General features: G+C 41.0%; 1 protein-coding gene across 2 annotated transcripts in view; it reads right to left on the reverse strand.

The window, feature by feature from the left end:
- The window catches only part of tmco4 (transmembrane and coiled-coil domains 4), a 112,065-nt gene that overhangs the window by 80,272 nt on the left and 16,944 nt on the right, over window positions 1-14,849 (reverse strand). For both annotated transcript variants that reach the window (XM_060852001.1, XM_060851999.1), the window contains exon 5: window positions 6,588-6,720. In XM_060852001.1, the coding sequence (XP_060707984.1) occupies window positions 6,588-6,720 (133 nt within the window). The remainder of the gene's footprint in view (window positions 1-6,587; window positions 6,721-14,849) is intronic.

The raw sequence follows: 14,849 nt of genomic DNA on the forward strand, positions 1-14,849 counted from the left end.
GAGACTGAGAAAACTCACAAAATGTAGAAGAGAGACATTTGGAAAGAGCTCAGCTGACTCTACATCCGAGGGTCCCTGCATCATGCGAACCATTGCTTGCCTTCCAGTGTAAACAGTTGACTTGACCAAGTGCAGACTGGTACATTCCAATGTCCAAGACTACATGCTGAGGGATGCACAGAAGCTTGGGGTAGCTGCCACCAAAGCACAGTAGGGAAAAATCTAAGATCTTTCTGCCAAAGTTTAACAAGGGTCGGTTCAATTATCAGACCCTCTCATTGCCTTTCCCCTGCATGAATAAGAAATGCTTTTGGTTTTTGCATCTGCAGGGAATGTCAAATTTCAATGTTTTTATTGCTATGCAAAGATTACAGAACTGCTTTAGTATCTGAATGCAGATGAAAGAACTTTTCATGAAGAAAGTAAGTTTTGCAATTAAAAGAATCAGAATGCATCATTCTGTTTGAGAAAGACACTGGTGATCTTGAGCTAAGATCTAGCTAACTATTTTCAGGTCACTGAAAAAAGAATTTAATACTCACAATAGAGCCATCTGACTCAGCTTTGAAAAAATGCAGACATTGCTTATTGTTATAAATATACTGAAAATGTCCTTTACTTGCCATAGCATGTAGCTTAAAGTGGTGCAGTGATTGAAGAATTTATTCAGGTCAAAAAGCAAAAATGTGTGAAAGGTCTTGCATTATTTATTCTCTGAATCATAGTTAGCATGGATTTCAAAAGGGGAAATTGTATTTTAACTAACTTGCTGACGTTTTTGAAGAGATAATAGAAAGAGTCGATTTGCATAAAATTGTTGTTTTAGTATATATAGATTCCCAGAAAGTGTTTGATAAACTGCCACACAACAACCTTGTGAGGAAAGCTATAGGCCAAGATATCAAAGGGACAACAGCAACACAGATACAAAGCTGGCTGAGTGACAGGAAATAGAGGGCAATGGTCAGCTGAATGAAGATCTGTTGGTGTAATACTGGATTGGCATTGCAACTTTTGCTTTTCCTGATATATATTAATGATCTGGATCTTGGTGTGTAAAGCACAATTTTAGAGTTTGCAGATGACACAAATTTGGAAGAACTATAAATTGTGAGAACAGTGTGGAACTCCAAAAGAACATTGACAAATTGACAGATAGATGGTAGATGAGGTTCATAGCAGAGAAGTGTGAGTTGATGCACTTTGATCAGGAGGACATTGAAAGAGAATATTAAATGGTGGGCACAATTCGAAAGGGGTTCAGGAGCAGAGGGAGATGGGCGTATATGTGCACAGATCATTGAATGTAGAAGAATAAATTGAATGAGCTACATATAAAGCAGATAGTGTTTAGTTTTATTAATAGCGGCATAGAGTACAAGAGCAAAAAAGTGATGTTTAACTTGTTTGACATCAGTACTGTATACTGCTTTGGGTGCCACATTATAGGAAGATGTGAATATACTGGAGAGAATGCAGAAGTAATTTACAAGAACGATTCCAAGAATGAGGAATTTCAATTATGAGGACACAGTGAGGAAATTGGTGTTCTCCTTGGAGACAAGAAAATGGAGAGGAGATTTGATAGAGTTTTCAACCTCACGACTGGCTGGACAGAATAGATGGGAAGAAGCTGTTGCTGCTTGTAACTGGAAAAGGAATTAGAAGGCATCAATTCAAAATGATGTGACAATGAAGCAAGAGTGATATGAGTTTTCACACAGCGAGTAGTCAGGATATGGAATGCAATGCCTGGAAATGTAGTGGGGGCAGGTTCGACTGAGGTATTCGAGAGGGCATTAGGTGACCATTTTTTGGATAAAAATGGTGTGCAGCAATAAGGGAAAGCACATGAGATTAGTACCATGTAATAGAACTGACCCAGGAATGATGAATCAAATCACATCCTCTGTGCCCTACCAATTCTGTGACTCTGTCATATACTAATTTTAAAAAGAACGTGTAATGAGTGTTACTGTTCGCTAGAGGTCAATCTTTGAACTATTGACAGAAGTTAGTCAGAGCGGATTTATGCTGACTTGAGCAATTCGAGTTAAAAACAATATTCCATTTCCAATGTATAAATATGAAGGACTGTTGTCAATTGGAAATATCAAGTGAATACATGCAGTTGTTGAAAAGGACCTGATCAACTGTCATATCATTCAGAAAAATGGGGTCGGTTGCTGTGATAAAAGGAAAAATTCTGACTCATGCGCAAGGGATGTTCTTCTACAGTATATATTAGATTAGATTAGATAACTTACAGTGTGGAAATAGGCTCTTCGACCCAACAAGCCCACAGTGACCCTCTGAAGAGCAACCCACCCAGACCCATTCCCCTACTTCTAACACTACGGGCAATTTAGCATGGCCAATTCACCTAACCTGCACATTTCTGGACTGTGGGAGGAAACCAGAGCACCCGGAGGAAACCCAAACAGACATGGGGAGAATGTGCAAACTTCACACAGACAGTTGCCTGAGGTGGGGATTGAACCCGGGTCTCTGGTGCTGTGAGACAGCAGTGCTAACCACTGTGCCACCGTGCCAAGCTGTAATCTATATCCAAACTAAGTTGCACCAGTAAACCTGAATAATGGGAACCTTACTCTGCATCTAATAATACTGAGCATGTTTTCAGTGCCAATGAACTTTAACTGAAAATTATTCTATTGTGTAACTTAGAGACATCCAACATTTTTGGAGCTTGGAGAACAATACAAATGTCAAGATCAGTGGAAGCACCTCATAGGACGAGGCAGAACTTTGAATTGTCACACAGAAAAACTTACAAAATCACACTGCACACAGTTATGGTATTCACATAATAAGAAGGATATGGTGACAGTGCAAAATAGATTAAAGAGATTACACCAGTGCTGAGAAGACTTATAACCTATTAGGAAATAAGAAATAGGCTGTGGCTGTATTCTTTAACAAAGAAAAAAGGACTGAGGAGTGACCTAATGTCTTCACGGTGAGCTTTGCAGAGATGCAGTGATTTGACAGTGCAGGCACAGAGACGCACTTTCCAATTGTGCATAGTCCAAAACAAAGGGCCACAACTATAAGATGACCACCAAAACATCAAACAGGAATTCAGGAGAAACATTTACCTGTAGAGTGGTGAGAACGTGGAACCTGCTTCCACATAATGCAGCTGAAGCAAATAACATGGATGCTTAAGAGGAAGTCAGATAATGACAAGTATGAGAGATGCATTAACTTATGTGCAGATATATTGAAACAAGGTAAGATGGGAAGAGGTTCATGTGAAGTATGAGTACTGGTATTAGATCATTTGGGTTAAAAAGCCTGTTGTAAAATGTATTCTATATAACTGGCCTCTTCAACTCTCAAATCTTTGAGGTTATAATTTTGTGTGAAGCCATTTGTTTGGGTGTGATTTAAAGTATCGTGGGAATATATGTAACATATACACAATACATACAATCAAATAAATATTTAGTGTATGTTACGCTAAGAAATAAACTGAAAAATCAATGGAGTTCTTGCAGAATACAAGAAACTACAGACACAATCTAGTGACTTCTAAACTGCAATGTAGTTTCAGAATCCATGTGAGAATTATAAAATACATCTGTAAAAACCAGAGTAATTTAATCATCATTCAACCTCTTGATTGGACAAAGCATGTAATTGCCTCATTGTTCTCTGAAACTTGCAGAAGCAATAGGGTAGTGGTGATGGGAGATTTTAATTTTCCCAACAATGACTGGGATACACTTAGCATCAGAGGTCTGGATGGGGTAGAATTTGCAAGAAGCATCCAGGAGAGTTTTCTAGAGCAGTATGTCAATAGTCTGATGAGGGAAGGGGCCATATGGGACCTGGTACTGGGGAACGAGCAGGACAGGTAGTAGAAGTTGCAGTGGGGGATTTATTTGGGAACAGTGACCACAATTCTGTAAGTTTTAGAATACTCGTAGATAAAGATGAGAGTGGTCCTAAGGGAAGAGTACTAAATTGGGCCAAAGCCAATTATATCAAAATTAGGCAGGAACTCGGAAATGTGGATTGGACATAGCTATTTGAAGGGAAGTCCATATTTGATATGTGGGAAGCTTTCAAAGATAGGTTAAAGATAGTGCAGGATAGGCATGTCCCATTGAAGGCAAAGGATAGGAAGAGCAAGATTCGTGAACCAAGGATGACAGGAGAAATTGTACGACTAACCAAGAGGAAAAGGGGAGCGTACTTAAGGTCTAGGCAGCTAAGAACAGAATGGGCCCTGGAGGAATATCGAAAGAGTAGGACAAGTCTTAAATGAGGAATCAAGTGGACTAAAAGGGGTCATGAAATAGCTTTAGTGAGCAGAATTAAGGAGAATCCCAAAGCATTTTATTCTTATACAAGAAACAAGCGGGTAACTAGAGAAAGGATTGGTCCACTAAAGGATAATGAAGGAAGGCTGTGTGGCGAACCTGTGAGAATGGATGAGATTCTGAATGATTACTTTGCATTAGTGTTCACTGAGGAGAGGTACATGATGAATGTTGAGATTAGAGATAGAAGTTTGATTAGGCTGGATCACGTTGACATAAGTAAGGAAGATGTGTTGGGTAGGCTAGTGGTTATTAAGGTGGACAAATCCCCAGGACTGGATGGGATCTATCCCAGGTTACTCAGGGAGGCGAGAGTAGAAATATCTGGGACCCCGACAAATATCTTTGTGGCATTGTTAAATACAGCTGAGGTGCTGGAGGACTGGAAGTTTGCTCGTGTTGTCCCCCTGTACAAGAAGGGTAGTAGGGATATTCTGGGTAACTGTAGACCAGTGAGCCTGACGTTGGTGGTGGGAAAGTTGCTGGAGAGGGTACTGAGGGATAGGATCTATTTATATTTAGAAAAGATTGGGCTTATCAGTGATAGGCAACTTGGTTTTGTGTGGGGGAAATCATGCCTTACCAATTAATAGAGTTCTTTGAGGAAGTGACCAAGTTGATAGATGAAGGAAGGGCTGTTGATGTCATATACGTGGACTTTAGTAAGGTGTTTGATAAGGTTCCCTACGGTAAACTAACGGAGAAAGTGAAGTCACATGATGTGCAGGGTGTTCTAGCTAGGTGGATAAAGAACTGGTTGAGCAACAGGAGACAGAGAGTAGTAGTTGAACGTTGTTTCTTGAAATGGAGAAAGGTGACCAGTGGTGTTCCACAGGGGTCAGTCTTGGAGCCACTATTGTTTGTGATATACATAAATGATCTGAAAGAGGGCACTGTTGGTATGATCAGCAAGTTTGCAGATGACACAGAGAATGGTGGAATTGCATAAAGCATAAGGGACTGTCAAAGAATACAGGAGGATATAGATAGGCTGGGGAGTTGGGCAGAAAAGTGGCAGATGGATTTCAATCCAGACAAATGTGAGGTGATGCATTTAGGCAAGACTAATTCTAGAGCAAATTATACAATGAATGGAAGAGCCTTGGGAAAAGTTGATGGGCAGAGAGATCTGGGAGTGCAGGTCCATTGTACCCTGAAGGTTGCTGCACAGGTGGATAGTGGTGAAGAAGGCATATGGTATGCTTGCCTTCAGTGGATGGGGTATTGAGTATAAGAGCTGGCAAGTCATGTTAAAATTATACAAGACATTGGTTCGGCCGCATTTAGAATACTGTGTACAGTTCTGGTTACTGCATTACCTAAAGGATGTGGAAGCTTTGGAGAGGGTGCAGAGAAGGTTTACAAGGATGTTGCCTGGTATGGAAGGTGCGAGCTATGAAGAGAGGTTGAGTAGGTTAGGTTTGTTTTTATTAGAAAAAAGGAGATTGAGGGGGGACCTGACTGAGGTTTACAAAATCATGAAGGGTACAGACAGGTTGGATAGAGACAAGCTTTTTCCCAGGGTGAAGGATTCAATAATGAAAGGTCACACTTTCAAGGTGAGAGATGGATAGTTTAAGGGGGATACACACGGCAAGTACTTTACACAGAGGGAGGTAGGTGCCTGGAATGCGCTGCAAGCAGAGGTGGTAGAGGCAGGTCCGGTAGATTCATTTAAGTTGCGTCTGGGCAGATGCATGAGTAGATGGGCAGCAGAGGGATACAGATGCTTAGGAACTGCGCAACAGGTTTAGACAGTAGATTTGGATCAGCTCAGGCTTGGATGGCTGAAGGGCCTGTTTCTGGCCTGTAAATTTTCTTTGTTCTTCGCTCTTTGTTCTCTTTGTGATCTCATTTCACCCAATCACCTTCAAAAACCTTGACAAACAATATGTGCACAGCAGCTGCTGGGAGCCAAACAAACTGAACTCAATTCCCAATGATCCAGACAGATATAATGTTCAAGGTCACAGTAAGAATACATTTTATCGTGATGGCTTTTCTTCTTTGCTTTCACTCTTCATATATTTCATTCATAAACATTTGCAAGATTGCAATCTCATCCCATTTTCCTCCCAAAGAAAATAAGTCAAAATTCATGAATCATAATTGATGTTTGAAAATAGAGACGATGATTCAGCACTTTGTGTTTCTTTGTTTAAATGTGCAGGCTGTTATTTCCCAAGCACAAAACACACTAGAGTTGTGAAATGTTTTCTATGTCTATGTTTTTCTTACTTGGACTCTGTTTCTGTACATCCTTCCAGACTTTTTACCAAAGATTCCTCAAAGATCTCCAGTTCTTCAAATGAAATTCGCAAGAGCCAGGTGATGTGACAGATGAGGACCCTCGCACGTGCGTCGTAGTATCCTGCAACACAAAGGTGGAACAAAGCATGCTAGTTGGAAAACTCTAGACAAGCTAAGACTTTTATTTTGTTTGATTTGCATTATCTAAATGTACCAGATTTGCTAATAAGTAATGTGTATGACATCAGGTAGTCTCAAGTTTTGAGAAATAGATCTGACAAATACTCTTGTACCAAGCTAAGACCAGAAATGTAATGCCCAGCGTGAGATTGAACCATACGGACCCATAGTGTCCTCTCAGGTGGGGTTCTGAGTATGTTGACCAGTGCAAACCAGTATATGCTACCAGCAAACATAGATCCCTCTAAAGTCTCAAAATGCTACCTTTCAAATTAAGAATAAAGTGAATATTGATGATTGCATCAATTAACATTTTGATTTAACAAAATAAATTAGGTCAAGGGAAGGTGTTAAAGTATACGTACTCGAACTAACCGCAACTCATCCTTTATCAACACACCCCCTCTAAATGATCAATAGCCAATCTAACCCACTCTCTGAAAACCTACACCACAAAGGACACGCCAACAAACCACACAGCAAGAAAATGGACAAGTAAACATTTAATTATGTATTTTGGAGTGCAACGTGGTAAGACATTGCAACATATTTCTGCAAATGTCAACCAAAACTCAGTTGCTTCTGAATCACAAGGCTCCAGGTTCAAGTCACACTCCAGGGCTTGACCACAGAAATGCATGCAATATGAAGGAAATGCTGCAAGTTTGGAGACATGATCTTTCAGATGAGGTGCTAAGCTAAAGCCCCATCTACCCAAAGTAAAACAGAAAGTGCTGGAGACACTCAGCATGTGTGGCAGTATTTGCAGAGAAAGAAACAAAATTAATCTACAAAGTAGCCATGATTCTACCTGCTTAGTTGGAGAAAAAGATCCCATGGTGCTACTTGAAAGAACTGGGAAATTAGCCAACAGTTAACCCTCAATCAGTACGTGATACACACACACACATACACACAAACAGATTTTATGGTCATCACTGAACAGAGATTTGCTGTGTGCAAACTGGTAGCCATATTTCCTCCAGTACAAAAGTGACTACACTTTAAAAGTACACGTTGGCTGCAAAGTGCTTTGAACCATCTGGTGGTGGTGAAAAGTACAATAAAATATCAAATCTTTTTTTACTCTGGGACATAAATGACTTGCTTATCCCTCACGCTCACTAGATTTGTAAAGGCTTATCCCAAACCCAATTGTCCAGATTAATACCAGCCACTGGTGACAGTTTGATCTCCGCACCGGCCACCTCAGAGCATTCATTTTAACACCCTACATTAACACCCTATGCCCTAGATTTTCAGAGAGGGGGTTAAGATTGGCTATTGATGATTTAGAGGGGATGTGTTGATACAAGATGAGTTGTTGTTGGCAATGCATTTATAAATTATCGAGCCTTTTTAACAGCATTACAGTTAGGTCATGTAGGATTAATCCTGGGCAATTTGCCCTTGGCTGAACATCTACCTAACTAAATGTTGTTTCTCCTCTAGCTTGTGCTGTACGTGGCTGTATATCCACAGGATGATTGAACAGTCACCAATATGGTGGACAGCACCATGAGAAAGTTTCTACTTTCAATGTGGAACATTCCTGTCATAGGCAGACAAGACAAAAACAGGCAAAAATGTGCATAAAGGAATTTTTAAACATAATATTTATGTGAAGAAATGTTAAAAACATTGGTGCTCACCAAGGTGAGGAATTTCTGTGGTGGGGAATGGAACATTTTCAGGATTAGTATCAGCTGGGATACTTTCAAACTTTCTTTCAATAACAGTATTGGTTATTTACAAAGTGAAGCTAAACTCATGCAGTCCCAAAGTATGCACCAATTTCAGGATTGGCCTTTCACACATGAATTCCACAGTCCTCATTCCTACTCTAACCAGTCAAAAATCTAGTTAATGCTAATTAATATGAAACAATACCCACAGGGAACTGGACTGTAACTAGAAATACAGAATGGAAACAGGCCATTAACTCTAAGCAGTTCATGTCAGTGATTATCCTTCATGCAAGCAAATAGTTCAAACCACATTTTCTCCTCAACTAATTTTCCTTCATTCTCATGCCAAGTTCATTTTGAATGCTGATAGTTTCTGCCAGGACTATCCCAACCATATAAATGAATTGACCAGCACCTAAGCCATCAGGGTGCCAAATTAGATTGAAGTGAATGCCAAGTAAATAAAGATAAAATTTCATTCCAGACTTCAATTTTTTTTCTTTGTTGACTGTGTGCACACGTTTGCGTATGTGAGTGGAGGATGGGGTGTGGTGTGGTAGGGGTGATTATTGCAAACTAGTTGGGCCAGCACTGCAAGACAAAGTTTCACAGCTTGGAACTCACAAAACTGGGCAAACTGATTCCATATAGGGTCCAATCAGCAGAGTCATAGAGATGTACAGCACAGAAACAGACCCTTGGGTCCAACTCATCCACGCCAACCAGATATCCTAAATTACTCTCATCCCAGTTGCCAGCACTTGGCCCATATCTGTCTAAACCCTTCCTATTCATATATCTATTCAGGTGCCTTTTAAATGTTGTAATTATCCCAGCCTCCATCACTTCCTCTGGCAGCTCATTTCATACACGTACCACCCTCTGCATGAAAAGATTGCACCTTAGGTCCCTTTTAAATCTTTCCCCTCTCACCCTAAACCTACGCCCTCTAGATTAGATTAGATTAGATTAGATTAGATTACTTACAGTGTGGAAACAGGCCCTTTGGCCCCACAAGTCCACACCGCCCCCGCCGAAGCGAAACCCATCCATTCCCCTACATTTACCCCTTTTACCTAACACTACGGGCAATTTAGCGTAGCCAATTGACCTGACCTGCACATCTTTGGACTGTGGGAGGAAACCGGAGCACCCGGAGGAAACCCACGCAGACACGGGGAGAACGTGCAAACTCCACACAGTCAGTTGCCTGAGTTGGGAATTGAACCCGGGTCTCTGGCGCTGTGAGGCAGCAGTGCTAACTACTGTGCCACGGTGCCACCCTCTAGTTCTGGACTCCTCCGGCCTGGAAAAAAGACCTTGTCTATTTACCCTATCCATGCCCCTCATGACTTTATAACATCACCCCCTCTGCCTCCAACATTCCAGGAAAAACAGCCCCTGTCAGTTCAGCCTCTCCCTTTAGCTCAAACCCTATGTATTAATGATAGATGTTTTGCAATCCCACCTAATCCTTACCAAACAGTTGCTCAGATGACCTTAAATTTGGATGACACAAGAAATCATTTAATGCTTCATATTTTACTTTCCAGACCTTGAAACAAAAGCTTTTAATAGAAAAGCCCTACTGAAAATGATTTCACCTAAACATTTCAATACTGTGAAAAGATGAACAGCTTCGCCCTGCCAAATTCGGGTGGATTTCAACACACATCCCAGAAGTGAAAATGGAAATTGAAATGTCTACACTACCTGGCTCCATTAAACAAAAGTGCTCCTTCTGTACACACAGATAACAGACTGCCATAAACAGGTTCAGCTTCTAGAAAAAGTATGCACTTTGCAGCTCATGCAACACAAATTGGCCATGACCAATCAATAACAAGCACCTTGAGCACTGGACTGAATAATTAATATTCACTGATATTTAACTTGAATAAGGAACAACAATTAAGGATTACCTAGTTTTAGCTGGTTTGATTTGCCTTTCAATGTGAGAAATCTGGGCATTTTGCCAACTTTTCAACTTCTTTTCTCTCTCTTCAAGAAGTGTTGAGTCTGCCTAGGTTCAGTTCCTGGGAGACAGGCAGCCTTGCAATACCTCACGTTGTTCAGTATTCTTTATGTGAGCTTGAACAGACTATCTAACCACAACAATATATCAAAGTAAAGTCTGATTCTGTTCACACACTTTCCACCAGAGGTGACCATATATCGGTCAGGAGCCAAATCCACAACTGATCTTAACTCCTTTGTAATCAATTATCATTAACACCAATCGTAACACCAGCTGCTGTCTAACCAAGGTCAGCAACCAAACCTGTGACAGGTTTACTGAAGCTGAGCTTTGTAGTGGATATGACACTCTTGGTATAGTTTGGTAGCACACCAGACAGCTCATTCTAAATCTTAGTGCTTTAGTGTACACAGGTTGCTGCATTCGTGATGTGTATCTAGAAACATCTGACTTGGGAAGAGACGTAGATTGTTTGGACATTCAAGCCTGCTTCATCAACCAATGATTTGGTTATTTTCTGCACTCCAAAACAAATGATACCCTATTCTATCAAGCGTATGTCTAACTCACCCATGAAAAAATTGAAAGTTACATTTTTCATTATCTTCTGAGGAAGAGAAGTTCACACTCTGGTGACCTTGTATGATAAGAAATCTCATGACTGTCTCAAAAGGACACCACTAGTTCTTAAACTGTCCTCTAAAATTTGGCCACATTGTGATTTTCTAGTATTTGCTATAAATTATTTAATAAAGTTCTAGAGCATCTTTCCTGTCATAGATGTTAGTATAGTTTCCCGCTTTCTGTCATCCTCCTTCCTTGAATAAACGTGTCACATTGCCATTTTCTAACCTGCTCTGACCTTTCCAGAATCTCAGGAATTTTAAAAGAATATAACCAATGCATCTATTATCAGTGCTGCAACTTATTTTTAAGACTCTAGGATATAGTACATTTTAGGCCAAAAATTTTACGAGCATTTTTTTCTTGGTGATGGTGATTGTTTTAAGTCAACCCTCCCTATCACATCAGGATTTATATTGTGACTAGTTGTTGGAGGGAATCCTGAGGAACAGGACGTACATGTATTTGGAAAGGCAAGGACTGATTAGGGATAGTCAACAGGACTTTGTGCATGGGAAATCATGTCTCACAAACTTGATTGGGTCTTTTGAAAAAGTAACAAAGAAGATTGATGAGGGCAGAACGGTAGATGTGATCTATATAGACTTCAGTAAGGCGTTCAACAAGGTTCCCCATGGGAGACTGGTTAGCAAGGTTAGATCTCATGGAATACAGGGAGAGCTAGCCATTTGGATACAGAACTGGCTCAAAGGTAGAAGACAGAGGGTGGTGGTGGAGGGTTGTCTTTCAGACTGGAGGCCTGTGACCAGTGGAATGCCACAAGGATCGGTGCTGGGTCCTCTACTTTTTGTCATTTATATAAATGATTTGGATGCAAGCAGAAGAGGTATGGTTAGTAAGTTTGTAGATGACACCAAAACTGGAGGTGTAGTGGATAGCGAAGAGGGTTATCTCAGATTACAACAGGATCTGGACCAGATGGGCCAATGGGCTGAGAAGTGGCAGATGGGGTTTAATTGAGATAAATGTGAGGTGCTGCATTTTGGGAAAGCAAACCTTTGTAGGACTTATACACTTACTGGTAAGATCCTAGGAAGTATTGCTGGACAAAGAGACCTTGGAGTGCAGGTTCATAGCTCCTAGAAAGTGGAGTCTCAGGTAGATAGGATAGTGAAGCAAGCGTTTAGTATGCTTTCCTTTATTGGTTAGAGTACTGCGTACAGGAGTTGGGAGGTCATGTTGTAGCTGTACAGGTCATTGGTTAGGCCACAGTTGGAATATTATGTGCAATTCTGGTCTCCTTCCTATCAGAAAGATGTTGTGAAACTTGAAAGGGTTCAGAAAAGATTTACAAGGATGTTGCCAGAATTGGAGGATTTGAGCTATGGGGAGAGGTTGAACAGGCTGGGGTTGTTTTCCCTGGAGCGCCAGAGGCTGAGGAGTGAACTTATAGAGATTTACAAAATTATGAGGGGCAGGGATAGGTTAAATAGACAAAGTCTTTTCCCTGGGGTGGGGGAATCCAGAACTAGAGGGCATAGGTTTAGGGTGAGAGGGGAAAGATATAAAAGAGACCTAAGGGGCAACTTTTTCCACACAGATGGTGGTATGCGTATGGAACGACTGCCAGAGGAAGTGGTGGAGGCTGGTACAATTGCAACATTTAAAAGGCATTTGGATGGGTATATGAATAGGAAGGGTTTGGAGTGATATGCGCTGGGTGCTGGCAGGTGGGACTAGATTGGGTTGGGATATCTGGTTGGCATGGACGGGTTGGGCCGAAGGGTCTGTTTCCATGCTTTACATCTCTATGACTATGACTGGGAATTTTTCTAAGCCTTCTACCACAAAAACAAACATGAGGTATTTGTTCCAAGCCTATTAAATTCTCCATACTGTCTCTGTCGAGGACCAACACTTGCTTTGGTTATTATTTGCTTATTCAAATAAATACTTAAGATAACCTTTACTATCTGCTTCAACATTACCAGATAGTTTTCTCTCATTCGCTGTTTGCTGCCTCTTTGTGACCTTCTTAATTATTCACTGCTGCTTCTTAAAGTCTGTCCAATCTCTAAACTACCAATACGCTTTGTTGATTTCCACAGTCAATTTAATACTATGCCTAAACTACTTATTTAGCCACGGTTGATATATTCTTTTTGAAGAACCTTTCTTTCTCACAGAAATAAATCTTTTCTAAGAGTTGTTGTGGTTCTGTTCGCCGAGCTGGGAGTTTTTGTTTCAAACGTTTCGTCCCCTGTCTAGGTGACATCCTCAGTGCTTGGGAGCCTCCTGTGAAGCGCTTCTGTCATGTTTCCTTCGGCATTTATAGTGGCTTGTCTCTGCCGCTTCCGGTTGTCAGTTGCTGTCCGCTGCAGTTGCCAGTATATTGGGTCCAGGTCGATGTATTTGTTGATAGAATCAGTGGATGAGTGCTGTGCCTCTAGGAATTCCCTGGCTGTTCTCTGTTTGGCTTGTGCTATAATAGTAGTGTTGTCCCAGTCGAATTCATGTTGTTTGTCACCTGTGTGTGTGGCTACTAAGGATAGCTGGTCGTGTCGTTTCATGGCTAGTTGGTGTTCGTGGATGTGGGTTGTTAGCTGTCTTCCTGTTTGTCCTATGTAGTATTTTGTGCAGTCCTTGCATGGGATTTTGTACACTACATTGGTTTTGCTCATGCTGGGTATCGGGCCCTTTGTCCTGGAGGCATGGCACTCATTTACTGATTCTATCAACAAACACATCGAGCTGGACCCAATATACCGGCCCCTGCAGTGGATAGCAACTGACAATCGGAAGCGGCAGAGACAAGCCACTATAAATGCAGAAGGAAACATGACAGAAGCGCTTCATAGGAGGCTCCCAAGCACTGAGGATGTCACCTAGAAAGGGGACGAAATGTTTGCAACAAAAACTCCCAGCTCGGCGAACAGAACCACAACAACGAGCACCCGAGCTACAAATCTTCTCCCAAACTTTTCTAAAATTATTTTGAAGGAGGAGGTTGAACTGTGAAAGGTCATGGTCTATGTTAGGATCGATGACATCGGAAAAAGAGAAAGGATGTCCTCAAGCAGGCTTTAGGAAGTTAGACAGGAAATTGAAAAGTAAGAATTCAAAGATAGTCATCTCCAATTTACTCCAGGTGCCACACAGCAGTGAGTATGAAAATTGAAGGATAGAGCAGATTAATCCATGGCTCAATTGATGGTTCAGGAGGGAGGTCTTTAGATTTGTCAGGCATTCGGACCATTTTTGGGAACCTGTACAAGTTGGATGGGTTACATCTGAACAGGAACGGGACCAGCATCCTCATGGGGTTGATTTAAAATAGATTGGCCAGGGAATGGGATCCTAACAAAGTCTGTTCGCTAATGTTTTGGGGACATGAGTTCAAATCCTACCATGGCAGATGGTGAAATCTGAATTCAATAAAAAAGGTGGAAAAAGAAGCTAGTCTAATGGCAACCATGTAACCACTGTCGATTGTTGTAAAACCTCACCTGGTTCACTAATGCCCTTTAGTAAAGGAAATCTGTCATCCTTACCTGGTCTTGTTTACATGTGACTGCACACCCACAGCAATATGGTTGACTCTTAACTGGGCAATTAGGAACGGGTGATAAATGTTGGCTGAGACAGCAACACCTGCATCCCATGAACAATTTTATTTTTAAAAAATGCTGTGGCGTGAGTACGATTGGTGCCAAAACAGTCAGGGAGAGATAGAGCATCGAAAATGTAAACAAATTTTACACAAATGTAAAAATAAGAAGGCGATAATAGAAGAGGATTTTAAACTATTCAGATATTAAC

This window comes from Hemiscyllium ocellatum, chromosome 37 (assembly GCF_020745735.1).
Source record: "Hemiscyllium ocellatum isolate sHemOce1 chromosome 37, sHemOce1.pat.X.cur, whole genome shotgun sequence".
In the NCBI taxonomy this organism is placed as follows: domain Eukaryota; kingdom Metazoa; phylum Chordata; class Chondrichthyes; order Orectolobiformes; family Hemiscylliidae; genus Hemiscyllium; species Hemiscyllium ocellatum.